The sequence below is a fragment of the Rattus norvegicus genome, chromosome 5 (assembly GCF_036323735.1).
Source record: "Rattus norvegicus strain BN/NHsdMcwi chromosome 5, GRCr8, whole genome shotgun sequence".
Classification (NCBI taxonomy): domain Eukaryota; kingdom Metazoa; phylum Chordata; class Mammalia; order Rodentia; family Muridae; genus Rattus; species Rattus norvegicus.
This window is the reverse complement of record NC_086023.1, coordinates 132,643,381-132,659,884: the sequence shown is the minus strand read 5'-3', so window position 1 is coordinate 132,659,884 and position 16,504 is coordinate 132,643,381. Positions and strand designations below refer to the sequence as shown.

The following is a 16,504-nucleotide window of genomic DNA, read 5'->3' as shown; positions in this document are numbered from 1 at the left end:
TCTGGGTATTTCGTAGTCTAACCCCTTGTATTTCTTAAGGTTTTTCAAATTGCTAAATATCTGTTCCCTGTAAAAGCTTATCTTGCATCTGATTCTCATGAAGGATTTTTCATCCCTGAAATCATAATTAGTGTAGAATAATCGACCCCTTTTGCTATAAACTAGTATAAGAAGTACTGCCATATGCATCATGCATTAATTCATAGTGCAAGGTTTTGCTTACCACTCTTCTTGGCTGACCAATGTCAGTAGGCCTATATGTTTGGGTACGGGAGCCTATGCTCATCAAAAATTTCAACAATCGATATCATGAATGTCCCGAAAAGGCCTCGTATGTTTTGACTGTACCTGCAATCATTGCGTTTGGTAACAATTGACTCCACTAAGGTAACACAGTTAGAGACACAGTTTTTCTCTTATTTTTATGTAGTAAATCTACTCCTCCTAGGGACGGCTTGTTCAAAACTATCTTTCTACTGCCCAAATTACTCCATTGAAATCACCAATCATTATGAGTCATGAGACTCCAGAATACTTTTCTAAATAATTTTGCACATAAAAATGTATCCTGCAAAGGACTCAGGTGTCATGGAGATAATAGACACTTCTACATATAACAAGAATGAATATGTAAACATAGTAAATATTAGAACCAAGACCAGGCTTATCACGGTACCACTGAGCCAGACATGGTTTCTGGGCTTGTAATAGGCTGAGAAATTGCATTTTATAAGTTGTTGTAAATTTCTTATCATAAATTCCTTAATAAAAGGTTCTTTTTATCCGGTGCTCATAAGATTTTGTTTACCCCAGAGATCATTATTTATTTATGATGATGGGAAGCTTCTTTATATTTTCTGTAACCTTCATATATTAGGTACACCTTATACTACGTCGGGAACTTTTCTCCCAAGATCTTAAAGCTACAGTGAAACATTGTTCTTTGTACATTGAATTTTCATCATCAAATTAAATCTGACTTTTGATATCACAGAACTTCCCTTCACCTATCTATTGCTCACTGAGTCATTGATCCTACTAGCGTTGCTTCATGGTGAAATGTTCCTGCCCTTGTCCCTTTGTCATGTTATCCTTTGTGAATGTTAAATTGCCTCTACTACTGCTTTGGCCAACACTTTCTAGCCTATGTCTGTTAGGGGTATCCCATTGGTTTTGCAAATGGATAAAAAAGAAGAAATGAATGTCGTTGCTGTAATGTACTTATTGGTTGATTTACTCCATACTCGGCTGTAGAGTCTGATGACATTCTTAATTTTTAAAGTTTTTGTAATGTATCTCATAGAAGGGATTTCCAAAGGCTGACTTTCTCATCTAAATATTTCTAATCTACTTGTTCTTGTACCAAAGTTTTAAGCACCTGTTATATGTCTTTATGAAGGGCCAAAGATCTACACTTTGTGGACCTGAGAAGAAACCATGATCAAAGTATCATTCTTGGACTTTTAATTTTGTTTCCTTCTATAGATTTTAGCGAATCAGTTCAGGGTTCTTTATGTGTTTGGATAATTCACAAACTCGAGGGTTGATTTTCATGACATATATAACTCCATCACATGCAGAAGACTCTAGTATACTCTATATTACACGAAATTTCATCATGTATTATAACCTTGATCACTTTTCTATTGCCCATTGCACCTCACGACTGTGAACATTCTCTTCCCAGTAAGTTTATGGGCATGTCATTGTCGTATGTCCTTAAATAAAACACTTGAATTTCCTGTCCCACTGATTTAACTCATAGAAAACTTATTTTATCTGTGAGATCCTGTCACATCCTCTAATCTCTGATTAATCATTTTAAACTGTCAACACTGAATTTCAAGATTCCTCGAATAGCACATACTCTAATGTACATATTTCAATCAACACTCTCATTTTCATAAGTATAATTTTCATAGTGAATCTAATTTCTGGCCATTATCTGGTGAAACTGACATATTTCCATACTTTGTGAGACATCTTCTCTCTGTCCTGAACCAGATTTTTTTAGTGATCTAGGGAGAGTATTGACACAGAATTCCTACAAATGGCATTAAATTTTATCTCAATTTTCTCCTAGACCATTTTATTGTGAAATATTCATAATTCATACCTGGATTCGCATTGGAACTTGGGTCATTCCTTTGACATAATTGCATTAACACATCATTTATGCCTAAGGGAGTAAGATCATTAGTTCAATTAGTGACTTTATAACATTCAGTTTGCTTTTGTGCTTAAAACGCTATCCTTTAGAAAAGTATAAGCAGTACTGCCTAAACATCATGCATTACATTTTCCCTAATTCGTATTGCTAGATTTGGCTCACTATTCCTTCTTGGCTAACCAAAGTCAAGAGGTGTGGCCCTAGGCTGGTCATAACTGTCAACTTTTGATGTCACCCAAAGGTCTTATGTTTTTCTCTTGGTCCTACAATCATTGCTTCAACTTGACTCATCAAAGTTACACACCTGGAGTCACAGGCTTTGTCCTGTTTATTTTTTTTATGTGTAGAAAAACCCTCCTCCTATGGTTGGCCTATTCTAAATTGTCTTTCCACTGCTCAAACTATTCCTTTAAAATAACGAATCACTTTCATTCAACAGACCTATAAATTTCTGTTCTAAATAATTTGCACATGACCGTTTATCCTGCAATTCACTTAGGTGTCATACAGATAGCAGATACTTCTAAGTAAAGCAGTACCTAATATGTTAACCTGAACAGTATTAAAAATTAGACAGGTGTCATCAGTGTAGAGTCACTGAGAGATGGTTTCTGGGCATTTCGTTGTCTAACCCCTTGTATTTCTTAAGGTTTTTCAAATTGCTAAAAATCTGTTCCCTGTAAAAGCCTATCTTGCATCTGATTCTCATGAAGGATTTTTCATCCCTGAAATCATAATTAGTGTAGAAGAATCGACCCCGTTTCCTTTAAACTACTATAAGCAGTACTGCCATAATCATCATGCATTAATTCTTAGTGCAAGGTTTTGCTTACCACTTCATCTTGCCTGACCAATGTCAGTAGGCCTATGCGTTTGGTTACGGGAGCCTATGCTCATCAAAAATTTCAACAATCGATATCATGAATGTCCCGAAAAGGCCTCGTATGTTTTGACAGTACCTGCATCATTGCGTTTGGTAACACTTGACTCCACTAGGGTAACACAGTTAGAGACACAGTTTTTTCTCTTATTTTTATGTAGGAAATCTACTCCTCCTAGGGACGGCTTGTTCAAATCTGTCTTTCTACTGCCCAAATTACTCCATTGAAATCACCAATCATTATGAGTCATGAGACTCCAGAATACATTTCTAAATAATTTTGCACATAAAAATGTATCCTGCAAAGTACTCAGGTGTCATGGAGATAATAGACACTTCTACATATAACAAGACCGAATATGTAATCATAGTAAATATTAGAACCAAGACCAGTCTTATCACCGTACCACTGAGCCAGACGTGGTTTCTGGGCTTGTAAATGGCTGAGAAATTGCATTTTATAAGTTGTTGTAAATGCTTATCATAAATTCCTTAATAAAAGGTTCTTTTCATCCGGTGCTCATAAGATTTTGTTTACCCCAGTGATCATTATTTATTTATGATGATGGGAAGCTTCTTTATATTTTCTGTAACCTTCATATATTAGGTACACCTTATACTACGTCGGGAACTTTTCTCCCAAGATCTTAAAGCTACAGTGAAACATTGTTCTTTGTACATTGAATTTTCATCATCAAATTAAATCTGACTTTTGATATCACGGAACTTCCCTTCACCTATCAATTGCTCACTGAGACATTGATCCTACTAGCGTTGCTTCATGGTGAAATGTTCCTGCCCTTGTCCCTTTGTCATGTTATCCTTTGTGAATGTTAAATTGCCTCTACTACTGCTTTGGCCAACACTTTCTAGCCTATGTCTGTTAGGGGTATCCCATTGGTTTTGCAAATGGATAAAAAAGAAGAAATGAATGTCGTTGCTGTAATGTACTTATTGGTTGATTTACTCTATCCTTGGCTGTAGAGTCTGATAACATTCTTAATTTTTAAAGTTTTTGTAATGTATCTCATAGAAGGGATTTCCAAAGGCTGACTTTCTCATCTAAATATTTCTAATCTACTTGTTCTTGTACCAAAGTTTTAAGCACCTGTTATATGTCTTTATGAAGGGCCAAAGATCTACACTTTGTGGACCTGAGAAGAAACCATGATCAAAGTATCATTCTTGGACTTTTAATTTTGTTTCCTTCTATAGATTTTAGCGAATCAGTTCAGGGTTCTTTCTGTGTTTGGATAATTCACAATCTCGAGGGTTGATTTTCATGACATATAAAACTCCATCACATGCAGAAGACTCTAGTATACTCTATATTACACGAAATTTCATCATGTATTATGACCTTGATCACTTTTCTATTGCCCATTGCACCTCACGACTGTGAACATTCTCTTCCCAGTAAGTTTATGGGCATGTCATTGTCGTATGTCCTTAAATAAAACACTTGAATTTCCTGTCCCACTGATTTAACTCATAGAAAACTTATTTTATCTGTGAGATCGTGTCACATCCTGTAATCTCTGATTAATCATTTTAAACAGTCAACACTGAATTTCAAGATTCCTCGAATAGGACATACTCGAATGTACGAATTTCAATCAACACTCTCATTTTCATAAGTATAATGTTCATAGTAAATCTAATTTCTGGCCATTATCTGGTGAAACTGACCTATTTCCATACTTTGTAAGACATCTTCTCTCTGTTCTTAACCAGTTTTTTTTAGTGATCTAGGGAGAGTATTGGCACAGAATTCTTACAAATGGCATTAAATTTTATCTCAATTTTCCCCTAGACCATTTTATTGTGAAATATTCATAATTCATACCTGGATTCGCATTGGAACTTGGGTCATTCCTTTGACATAATTGCATTAACACATCATTTATGCCTAAGGGAGTAAGATCATTAGTTCAATTAGTGACTTTATAACATTCAGTTTGCTTTTGTGCTTAAAACGCTATCCTTTAGAAAAGTATAAGAAGTACTGCCTAAACATCATGCATTACATTTTCCCTAATTCGTATTGCTAGATTTGGCTCACTATTCCTTCTTGGCTAACCAAAGTCAAGAGGTGTGGCCCTAGGCTGGTCATAACTGTCAACTTTTGATGTCACCCAAAGGTCTTATGTTTTTCTCTTGGTCCTACAATCATTGTTTCAACTTGACTCATCAAAGTTACACACCTGGAGTCACAGGCTTTGTCTTGTTTATTTTTTTTTATATGTAGAAAAACCCTCCTCCTATGGTTGGCCTATTCCAAATTGTCTTTCCACTGCTCAAACTATTCCTTTAAAATAACGAATCACTTTCATTCAACAGACCTATAAATTTCTGTTCTAAATAATTTGCACATGACCGTTTGTCCTGCAATTCACTTAGGTGTCATACAGATAGCAGATACTTCTAAGTAAAGCAGTACCTAATATGTTAACCTGAACAGTATTAAAAATTAGACAGGTGTCATCAGTGTAGAGTCACTGAGAGATGGTTTCTGGGCATTTCGTTGTCTAACCCCTTGTATTTCTTAAGGTTTTTCAAATTGCTAAAAATCTGTTCCCTGTAAAAGCCTATCTTGCATCTGATTCTCATGAAGGATTTTTCATCCCTGAAATCATAATTAGTGTAGAAGAATCGACCCCGTTTGCTTTAAACTACTATAAGCAGTACTGCCATAATCATCATGCATTAATTCTTAGTGCAAGGTTTTGCTTACCACTTCATCTTGCCTGACCAATGTCAGTAGGCCTATGCGTTTGGTTACGGGAGCCTATGCTCATCAAAAATTTCAACAATCGATATCATGAATGTCCCGAAAAGGCCTCGTATGTTTTGACAGTACCTGCAATCATTGCGTTTGGTAACACTTGACTCCACTAGGGTAACATTGTTAGAGACACAGTTTTTTCTCTTATTTTTATGTAGGAAATCTACGCCTCCTAGGGACGGCTTGTTCAAATCTGTCTTTCTACTGCCCAAATTACTCCATTGAAATCACCAATCATTATGAATCATGAGACTCCAGAATACATTTCTAAATAATTTTGCACATAAAAATGTATCCTGCAAAGTACTCAGGTGGCATGGAGATAATAGACACTTCTACATATAACAAGACCGAATATGTAATCATAGTAAATATTAGAACCAAGACCAGTCTTATCACCGTACCACTGAGCCAGACGTGGTTTCTGGGCTTGTAAATGGCTGAGAAATTGCATTTTATAAGTTGTTGTAAATTTCTTATAATAAATTCCTTGATAAAAGCTTCTTTTCATCCGGTGCTCATAAGATTTTTTTACCCCGGAGTTCATTATTTATTTATGATGATGGGACGCTTCTTTATATTTTCTGTAACCTTCATATATTAGGTACACCTTATACTACGTCGGGAACTTTTCTCCCAAGATCTTAAAGCTACAGTGAAACATTGTTCTTTGTACATTGAATTTTCATCATCAAATTAAATCTGACGTTTGATGTCACAGAACTTCCCTTCACCTATCAACTGCTCTCTGAGTCATTGATCCTACTAGCTCTGCTTAATGGTGAAGTGTTCCTGCCCTTGTCCCTTTTTCATGTTACCCATTGCGAATGTTAAATGGCCTCTACTACTGCATTGGCCAACACTTTCTAGCCTATGTCTGTTAGGGGTATCCCATTGGTTTTGCAAATGGATAAAAAAGAAGAAATGAATGCCGTTGCTGTAATGTACTTATTGGTTGATTTACTCCATACTCGGCTGTATAGTCTGATAACATTCTTAATTTTTAAAGTTTTTGTAATGTATCTCATAGAAGGGATTTCCAAAGGCTGACTTTCTCATCTAAATATTTCTAATCTACTTGTTCTTGTACCAAAGTTTTAAGCACCTGTCATATGTCTTTATGAAGGGCCAAAGATCTACTCCTTGTGGAACTGAGAAGAAACCATGATCAAAGCATCATTCTTGGAATTTTAATTTTGTTTCCGTCTATAGATTTTAGCGAATCAGTTCAGGGTTCTTTATGTGTTTGGATAATTCACAAACTCGAGGGTTGATTTTCATGACATATATAACTCCATCACATGCAGAAGACTCTAGTATACTCTATATTACACGAAATTTCATCATGTATTATAACCTTGACCACTTTTATATTTCCCATTGCACCTCACGACTGTGAACATTCTCTTCCCAGTAAGTTTATGGGCATGTCATTGTCGTATGTCCTTAAATAAAACACTTGAATTTCCTGCCACTGATTTAACTCATAGAAAACTTATTTTATCTGTGAGATCCTGTCACATCCTCTAATCTCTGATTAATCATTTTAAACTGTCAACACTGAATTTCAAGATTCCTCGAATAGCACATACTCTAATGTACATATTTCAATCAACACTCTCATTTTCATAAGTATAATTTTCATAGTGAATCTAATTTCTGGCCATTATCTGGTGAAACTGACATATTTCCATACTTTGTGAGACATCTTCTCTCTGTCCTGAACCAGATTTTTTTAGTGATCTAGGGAGAGTATTGACACAGAATTCCTACAAATGGCATTAAATTTTATCTCAATTTTCTCCTAGACCATTTTATTGTGAAATATTCATAATTCATACCTGGATTCGCATTGGAACTTGGGTCATTCCTTTGACATAATTGCATTAACACATCATTTATGCCTAAGGGAGTAAGATCATTAGTTCAATTAGTGACTTTATAACATTCAGTTTGCTTTTGTGCTTAAAACGCTATCCTTTAGAAAAGTATAAGCAGTACTGCCTAAACATCATGCATTACATTTTCCCTAATTCGTATTGCTAGATTTGGCTCACTATTCCTTCTTGGCTAACCAAAGTCAAGAGGTGTGGCCCTAGGCTGGTCATAACTGTCAACTTTTGATGTCACCCAAAGGTCTTATGTTTTTCTCTTGGTCCTACAATCATTGCTTCAACTTGACTCATCAAAGTTACACACCTGGAGTCACAGGCTTTGTCCTGTTTATTTTTTTTTATGTGTAGAAAAACCCTCCTCCTATGGTTGGCCTATTCCAAATTGTCTTTCCACTGCTCAAACTATTCCTTTAAAATAACGAATCACTTTCATTCAACAGACCTATAAATTTCTGTTCTAAATAATTTGCACATGACCGTTTATCCTGCAATTCACTTAGGTGTCATACAGATAGCAGATACTTCTAAGTAAAGCAGTACCTAATATGTTAACCTGAACAGTATTAAAAATTAGACAGGTGTCATCAGTGTAGAGTCACTGAGAGATGGTTTCTGGGCATTTCGTTGTCTAACCCCTTGTATTTCTTAAGGTTTTTCAAATTGCTAAAAATCTGTTCCCTGTAAAAGCCTATCTTGCATCTGATTCTCATGAAGGATTTTTCATCCCTGAAATCATAATTAGTGTAGAAGAATCGACCCCGTTTGCTTTAAACTACTATAAGCAGTACTGCCATAATCATCATGCATTAATTCTTAGTGCAAGGTTTTGCTTACCACTTCATCTTGCCTGACCAATGTCAGTAGGCCTATGCGTTTGGTTACGGGAGCCTATGCTCATCAAAAATTTCAACAATCGATATCATGAATGTCCCGAAAAGGCCTCGTATGTTTTGACAGTACCTGCATCATTGCGTTTGGTAACACTTGACTCCACTAGGGTAACACAGTTAGAGACACAGTTTTTTCTCTTATTTTTATGTAGGAAATCTACTCCTCCTAGGGACGGCTTGTTCAAATCTGTCTTTCTACTGCCCAAATTACTCCATTGAAATCACCAATCATTATGAGTCATGAGACTCCAGAATACATTTCTAAATAATTTTGCACATAAAAATGTATCCTGCAAAGTACTCAGGTGTCATGGAGATAATAGACACTTCTACATATAACAAGACCGAATATGTAATCATAGTAAATATTAGAACCAAGACCAGGCTTATCACCGTACCACTGAGCCAGACATGGTTTCTGGGCTTGTAATAGGCTGAGAATTTGCATTTTATAAGTTGTTGTAAATTTCTTATCATAAATTCCTTAATAAAAGGTTCTTTTCATCCGGTGCTCATAAGATTTTGTTTACCCCAGAGATCATTATTTATTCATGATGATGGGAAGCTTCTTTATATTTTCTGTAACCTTCATATATTAGGTACACCTTATACTACGTCGGGAACTTTTCTCCCATGATCTTAAAGCTACAGTGAAACATTGTTCTTTGTACATTGAATTTTCATCATCAAATTAAATCTGACTTTTGATATCACAGAACTTCCCTTCACCTATCAATTGCTCACTTTGTCATTGATCCTACTAGCGTTGCTTCATGGTGAAATGTTCCTGCCCTTGTCCCTTTGTCATGTTATCCATTGTGAATGTTAAATTGCCTCTACTACTGCTTTGGCCAACACTTTCTAGCCTATGTCTGTTAGGGGTATCCCATTGGTTTTGCAAATGGATAAAAAAGAAGAAATGAATGTCGTTGCTGTAATGTACTTATTGGTTGATTTACTCTATGCTTGGCTGTATAGTCTGATAACATTCTTAATTTTTAAAGTTTCTGTAATGTATCTCATAGAAGGGATTTCCAAAGGCTGACTTTCTCATCTGAATATTTCTAATCTACTTGTTCTTGTACCAAAGTTTTAAGCACCTGTTATATGTCTTTATGAAGGGCCAAAGATCTACTCTTTGTGGACCTGAGAAGAAACCATGATCAAAGTATCATTCTTGGAATTTTAATTTTGTTTCCTTCTATAGATTTTAGCGAATCAGTTCAGGGTTCTTTCTGTGTTTGGATAGTTCACAAACTGGAGGGATGATTTTCATGACATATATAACTCCATCACATGCAGAAGACTCTAGTATACTCTATATTACACGAAATTTCATCATGTATTATGACCTTGATCACTTTTCTATTGCCCATTGCACCTCACGAGTGAGAACATTCTCTTCCCAGTAAGTTTACGGGCATGTCATTGTCGTATGTCCTTAAATAAAACACTTGAATTTCCTCTCCATCTGATTTAACTCATAGAAAACTTATTTTATCTGTGAGATCCTGTCACATCCTCTAATCTCTGATTAATCATTTTAAACAGTCAACACTGAATTCCAAGAGTCCTCGAATAGCACATACCCGAATGTACGTATTTCAATCAACACTCTCATTTTCATAAGTATAATGTTCCTAGTGAATCTAATTTCTGGCCATTATCTGGTGAAATTGACATAATTCCATACTTTGTAAGACATCTTCTCTCTGTTCTGGACCAGATTTTCCTTAGTGATGTAGAGAGAGTATTGGCACAGAATTCCTACAAATGGCATTAAATTTTATCTCAATTTTCTCCTAGACCATTTTATTGTGAAATATACATAATTCATACCTGAATTCGCATTGGAACTTGGGTCATTCCTTTGAGGAAATTGTATTACCACAACATTTATGCCTGAGGGATTAAGATCAATAGTTCAATTAGTGACTTTATAACATTCAGTTTGCTTTTGTGCTTAAAAAGCTATCCTTTAGAAAAGTATAAGCAGTACTGCCTAAACATCGTGCATTACATTTTCACTAATTCGTAGAGCTAGTTTTGCTCACTACTCCTTCTTGGCTAAAAAACGTCTAGAGGTTTGGCCCTAGGCTGGGCATTACTTTCAACTTTTGATGTCACCAAAAGTTCCTACAATCATTGTTTCAAGTTGACTCATCAAAGTTACACACCTGGAGTCACAGGCTTTGTTCTGATTTTTTTATATGGAGAAAAACCACTCCTCCTATGCTTGGCCTATTCAAAATTATCTTTCCACTGTTCAAATTATTCCATTAACATAACGAATCGCTTTCATTCAACGACCTATAAATTTCTGTCCTAAATAATTTTCACATGACCGTTTATCCTGCATATCACTTAGGTGTCATTCAGATAGCAGATACTTCTAAGTAAAACGGTACCTAATATGTTTACCTGAACAGTATTAAAAATTAGACATGTGTCATCAGTGTAGAGTCACTGAGAGATGGTTTCTGGGCATTTCATAGTCTAACCCCTTGTATTTCTTAAGGATTTGCAAATTGCTAAAAATCTGTTCCCTGTAAAAGCCTATCTTGCATCTGATTCTCATGAAGGATTTTTCATCCCTGAAATCATAATTAGTGTATAATAATCGACCCCTTTTGCTTTAAATTAGTATAAGCAGTACTGCCATAAGCATCATGCATTTATTCATAGTGCAAGATTTTGCTTACAATTTCTTCTTGGCTGACCAATGCCAGTAGGCCTATATGTTTGGTTACGGGAGTCTATGCTCATCACAAATTTCAACAATCGATATTATGAATATCCCGAAAAGTCCTTGTATGTTTTGACTGTACCTGCAATCATTGCCTGTTTGGTAACCTTGACTCCACTAAGGTACACAGCTGGAGGAACAGTTTTTTCTCTTATTTATATGTAGGAAATCTACTCCTCCTAGGGACGGCTTGTTCAAAACTGTCTTTCTACTGCCCAAATTACTCCATTGAAATCACCAATCATTAAGAGTCATGAGACCCCAGAATACTTTTCTAAATAATTTTGCAAATAAAAATGTATCCTGCAAAGGTCTCAGGTGTCATGGAGATAATAGACACTTCTACATACAGCAAGACCGAGTATGTAATCATAGTAAATATTAGAACCAAGGCCAGGCTTATCACCATACCACTGAGCCCGAGGTGGTTTCTGGGCCTGTAATTGGCTGAGAATTTGCATTTTATAAGTTGTTGTAAATTTCTTACAATCATTTCCTTAATAAAAGCTTACTTTCATCCGGTGCTCATAAGATTTTGTTTATCCCAGAGATCATTATTTATTTATAATGATGGGATGCTTCTTTATATTTACTGTAACCTTCATATATTAGGTACACCTTCTAATACCTCTGGAACTTTTCTCCCAAGATCTTAAAGCTACAGTGAAACATTGTCCTTTGTACAGTGAATTTTCATCATCAAATTAAATCTGACTTTTGATGTTACAGAACTTCCCTTCACCTATCAACTGCTCTCTGAGTCATTGATCCTACTAGCTCTGCTTCATGGTGAAGTGTTCCTGCCCTTGTCCCTTTGTCATGTTAACCATTGCGAATGTTAAATGGCCTCTACTACTGCATTGGCCAACACTTTCTAGCCTATGTCTGTTTGGGGTATCCCGTTGGTTTTGCAAATGGATAAAAAAGAAGAAATGAATGTCATTGCTGTAATGGACTTATTGCTTGACTTACTCTATCCTCGGCTGTATATTCTGACAACATTCTCAATTTTTAAGTTTTTGTAATGTATCTCATAGAAGGGATTTCCAAAGGCTGACTTTCTAATCTAAATATTTCTAATCTACATGACTTGTACCAAAGTTTCAAGCACCTGTCTTATGTCTTTATGAAGGGCCAAAGATCTACTCTTTGTGGATCTGAGAGGAAGCCATGAACAAAATATCATTCTTGGAATTTTAATTTTGTTTCCTTCTATAGATTTTAGCTAATCAGTTCAGGTTTCTTTCTGTGTTTGGATAATTGACAGTCTTGAGGGTTGATTTTAATGACATATATAACTCCATTACATGCAGAAGACTCTAGTATACTCTATATTACACTAAATTTCATCATGTAATATGACCTTGATCACTTTTCTATTGCCCATTGCACCTCACGAGTGTGAACATTCTCTTCCCAGTAAGTTTATGGGCATGTCATTGTCGTATGTCCTTAAATAAAACACTTGAATTTCCTGCCCCACTGATTTAACTCATTGAAAACTTATTTTATCTGTGAGATCGTGTCACATCCTCTAATCTCTGTGTAATCATTTTAAACTGTCAACACTGAATTTCAAGATTTTTCGAATAGCACATACTCGAATGTACGTATTTCAATCAACACTCTCATTTTCATAAGTATAATGTTCATAGTGAATCTAATTTCTGGCCATTATCTGGTGAAATTGACATATTTCCATACTTTGTAAGACATCTTCTCTCTGTTCTGGACCAGATTTTCTTTAGTGATGTAGGGAGAGTATTGGCACAGAATTCCTACAAATGGCATTAAATTTTATCTCAATTTTCTCCTAGACCATTTTATTGTGAAATATTCATAATTCATACCTGGATTCACATTGGAACTTGGGTCATTCCTTTGTGGAAATTGTATTACCACAACATTTATGCCTAAAGGATTAAGATCATTAGTTCAATTAGTGACTTTCTAACATTCACTCTGCTTTTGTGCTTAAAAAGCTAACCTTTAGAAAAGTATAAGCAGTACTGCCTAAACATCATGCATTACATTTTCACTAATTCGTAGAGCCAGTTTTGGCTCACTACTCCTTCTTGGCTAAAAAACGTCTAGAGGTTTGGCCCTAGGCTGGGCATAACTTTCAACTTTTGATGTCACCAAAATTTCTTATGTTTTTCTCTTGGTCCTACAATCATTGTTTCAACTTGACTCATCAAAGTTACACACCTGGAGTCACAGGCATTGTCCTGATTTTTTATATGTAGAAAAACCCTCCTCCTATGGTTGACCTATTCCAAATTTTCTTTCCACTGCTCAAATTATTCCATTAAAATTACGAATCAGTTTCATTCAACAGACCTATAAATTTCTGTTCCAAAATATTTGCACATGACCATTTATCCTGCAAATCACTTAGGTGTCATTCAGATAGCAGATACTTCTAAGTAAAGCAGTACCTACTATATTAACCTGAACAGTATTAAAAATTAGACAGTTGTCACCAGTGTAGAGTCACTGAGGGATGGTTTCTGGGCATTTCATAGTCTAACCCCTTGTATTACTTAAGGTTTTTCAAATTGCTAAAAACATGTTCCCTGTAAAAGCCTATCTTGCATCTGATTCTCATGAAGATTTTTCATCCCTGAAATCATAATTAGTGTAGAATAATCGACCCTTTTGCTTTAAACTAGTATAAGCAGTACTGCCATAAGCATCATGCATTAATTCATAGTGCAAGCTTTTGCTTACCATTTCTTCTTGCATGACCAATGTCAGTAGGCCTATACGTTTGGTTACGGGAGCCTATGCTCATCAAAAATTTCAACAATCGATATCATGAATGTCCCGAAAAGGCCTCGTATGTTTTGATTGTACCTGCAATCATTGCCTGTTTTGTAACACTTGACTCACTAAGGTAACACAGCTGGAGACATAGTTTTTTTCTCTTATTTATATGTAGGAAATCCACTCCTCCTGGGGACGTCTTGTTCAAATCTGTCTTTCTACTGACCAAATTACTCCATTGAAATCACCAATCATTATGAGTCATGAGACTCCAGAATACTTTTCCAAATTACTTTGCACATAAAAATGCATCCTGCAAAGGACCAGTTTAATGGAGATAATAGATACTCCTACATACAGCAAGACCGAGTATGTATTCATAATAAATATTAGAACCAAGGCCAGGCTTATCACCGTACCACTGAGCCAGAGGTGGTACCTGAGCCTGTAATAGGCTGTGAATTTGCATTTTATAAGTTGTAAATTTCTTACAATCAATTCCTTAATAAAAGCTTCCTTTCATCCGGTGCTCATAAGATTTTGTTTACCCCAAAGATCATTATTTATGTATGATGATGGGACGCTCTTTATATTTTTTGTAACCTTCATATATTTGGTACACCTTCTACTACCTCTGGAACTTTTCTCCCAAGATCTTAAAGCTACAGTGAAACATTGTTCTTTGTACATTGAATTTTATCATCAAATAAAATCTGACTTTTGATGTCACAAATCTTCCCTTCGCCTATCAACTGCTCTCTGAGTCATTGATCCTACTAGCTCTGCTTCATGGTGAAGTGTTCCTGCCCTTGTCCCTTTGTCATGTTACCCATTGCGAATGTTAAATGGCCTCTACTACTGCATTGGCCAACACTTTCTAGCCTATGTCTGTTTGGGGTATCCCGTTGGTTTTGCAAATGGATTAAAGAGAAGAAATGAATGTAATTGCTGTAATGGACTTATTGCTTGATTTACTCTATCCTAATCTGTATAGTCTGATAACATTCTCAATTTTTAATGTTTTTGTAATGTATCTCATAGAAGGGATTTCCAAAGGCTGACTTTCTAATCTAAATATTTCTAAGCTACTTGTTCTTGTACCAAAGTTTCTAGCACCTATCATATGTCTTTATGAAGGGCCAAAGATCTACTCTTTGTGGATCTGAGAAGAAACCATGATCAATTTATCATTCTTGAAATTTTAATTTTGTTTCCTTCTATTGATTTTAGCGAATCAGTTCAGGGTTCTTTCTGTGTTTTGATAATTCACAATCTCGAGGGTTGATTTTAATGACATATATAACTCCATCACATGGAGAAGACTCTAGTATACCCTATATTACATAAATTTCATTATGTAATATGACCTTGATCACTTTTCTATTGCCCATTGCACCTCACGACTGTGAACATTCTCTTCCCAGTAAGTTTATGGGCATGTCATTGTCGTATGTCCTTTTTTTTTTTTTTTTTTTTTTATTAACTTGAGTATTTCTTATACACATTTCAAGTGTTATTCCCTTTCCCGGTTTCCGGGCAAAATCCCCCTCCCCCCTCCCCTTCCTTATGGGTGTTCCCCTCCCAACCCTCCCCCCATTGCCGCCCTCCCCCCATAGTCTAGTTCACTGGGGGTTCAGTCTTAGCAGGACCCAGGGCTTCCCCTTCCACTGGTGCTCTTACTAGGATATTCATTGCTACCTATGGGGTCAGAGTCCAGGGTCAGTCCATATATAGTCTTTAGGTAGTGGCTTAGTCCCTGGAAGCTCTGGTTGCTTGACATTGTTGTACTTTTGGGGTCTCGAGCCCCTTCAAGCTCTTGCAGTTCTTTCTCTGATTCCTTCAACGGGGGACCTATTCTCAGTTCAGTGGTTTGCTGCTGGCATTCGCCTCTGTATTTGCTGTATTCTGGCTGTGTCTCTCAGGAGCGATCTACATCCGGCTCCTGTCGGTCTGCACTTCTTTGCTTCATCCATCTTGTCTAATTGGGTGGCTGTATATGTATGGGCCACATGTGGGGCAGGCTCTGATTGGGTGTTCCTTCAGTCTCTGTTTTAATTTTTGCCTCTCCCTTCCCTGCCAAGGGTATTCTTTTTCCTCATTTAAAGAAGGAGTGAAGCATTCACATTTTGATCATCCGTCTTGAGTTTCGTTTGTTCTAGGGATCTAGGGTAATTCAAGCATTTGGGCTAATAGCCACTTATCAATGAGTGCATACCATGTATGTCTTTCTGTGATTGGGTTAGCTCACTCAGGATGATATTTTCCAGTTCCAACCATTTGCCTACGAATTTCATAAACTCGTTGTTTTTGATAGCTGAGTAATATTCCATTGTGTAGATGTACCACATTTTCTGTATCCATTCCTCTGTTGA

At 36.1% G+C, this 16,504-nt stretch overlaps 2 protein-coding genes across 4 annotated transcripts in view; both read right to left on the bottom strand.

The window, feature by feature from the left end:
- Positions 1-16,504, bottom strand: part of Skint4 (selection and upkeep of intraepithelial T cells 4) — a 201,262-nt gene that overhangs the window by 90,673 nt on the left and 94,085 nt on the right. The window lies entirely within an intron of this gene.
- Positions 7,340-16,504, bottom strand: part of Skint5l (selection and upkeep of intraepithelial T cells 5 like) — a 45,522-nt gene continuing 36,357 nt past the window's right edge. Inside the window, exons 7-9 of one of the 3 annotated variants that reach the window (XM_039111176.2) lie at positions 13,217-13,279; positions 10,460-10,522; positions 7,340-7,739 (exon numbers count right to left, since the gene is read on the bottom strand). In XM_039111176.2, coding sequence (XP_038967104.2) covers positions 7,624-7,739; positions 10,460-10,522; positions 13,217-13,279 — 242 coding nt within the window. In that variant the 3' untranslated portion in view covers positions 7,340-7,623. The remainder of the gene's footprint in view (positions 7,740-10,459; positions 10,523-13,216; positions 13,280-16,504) is intronic. The other 2 variants (XM_063261326.1, XM_039111175.2) reach the window with 2 other exon arrangements.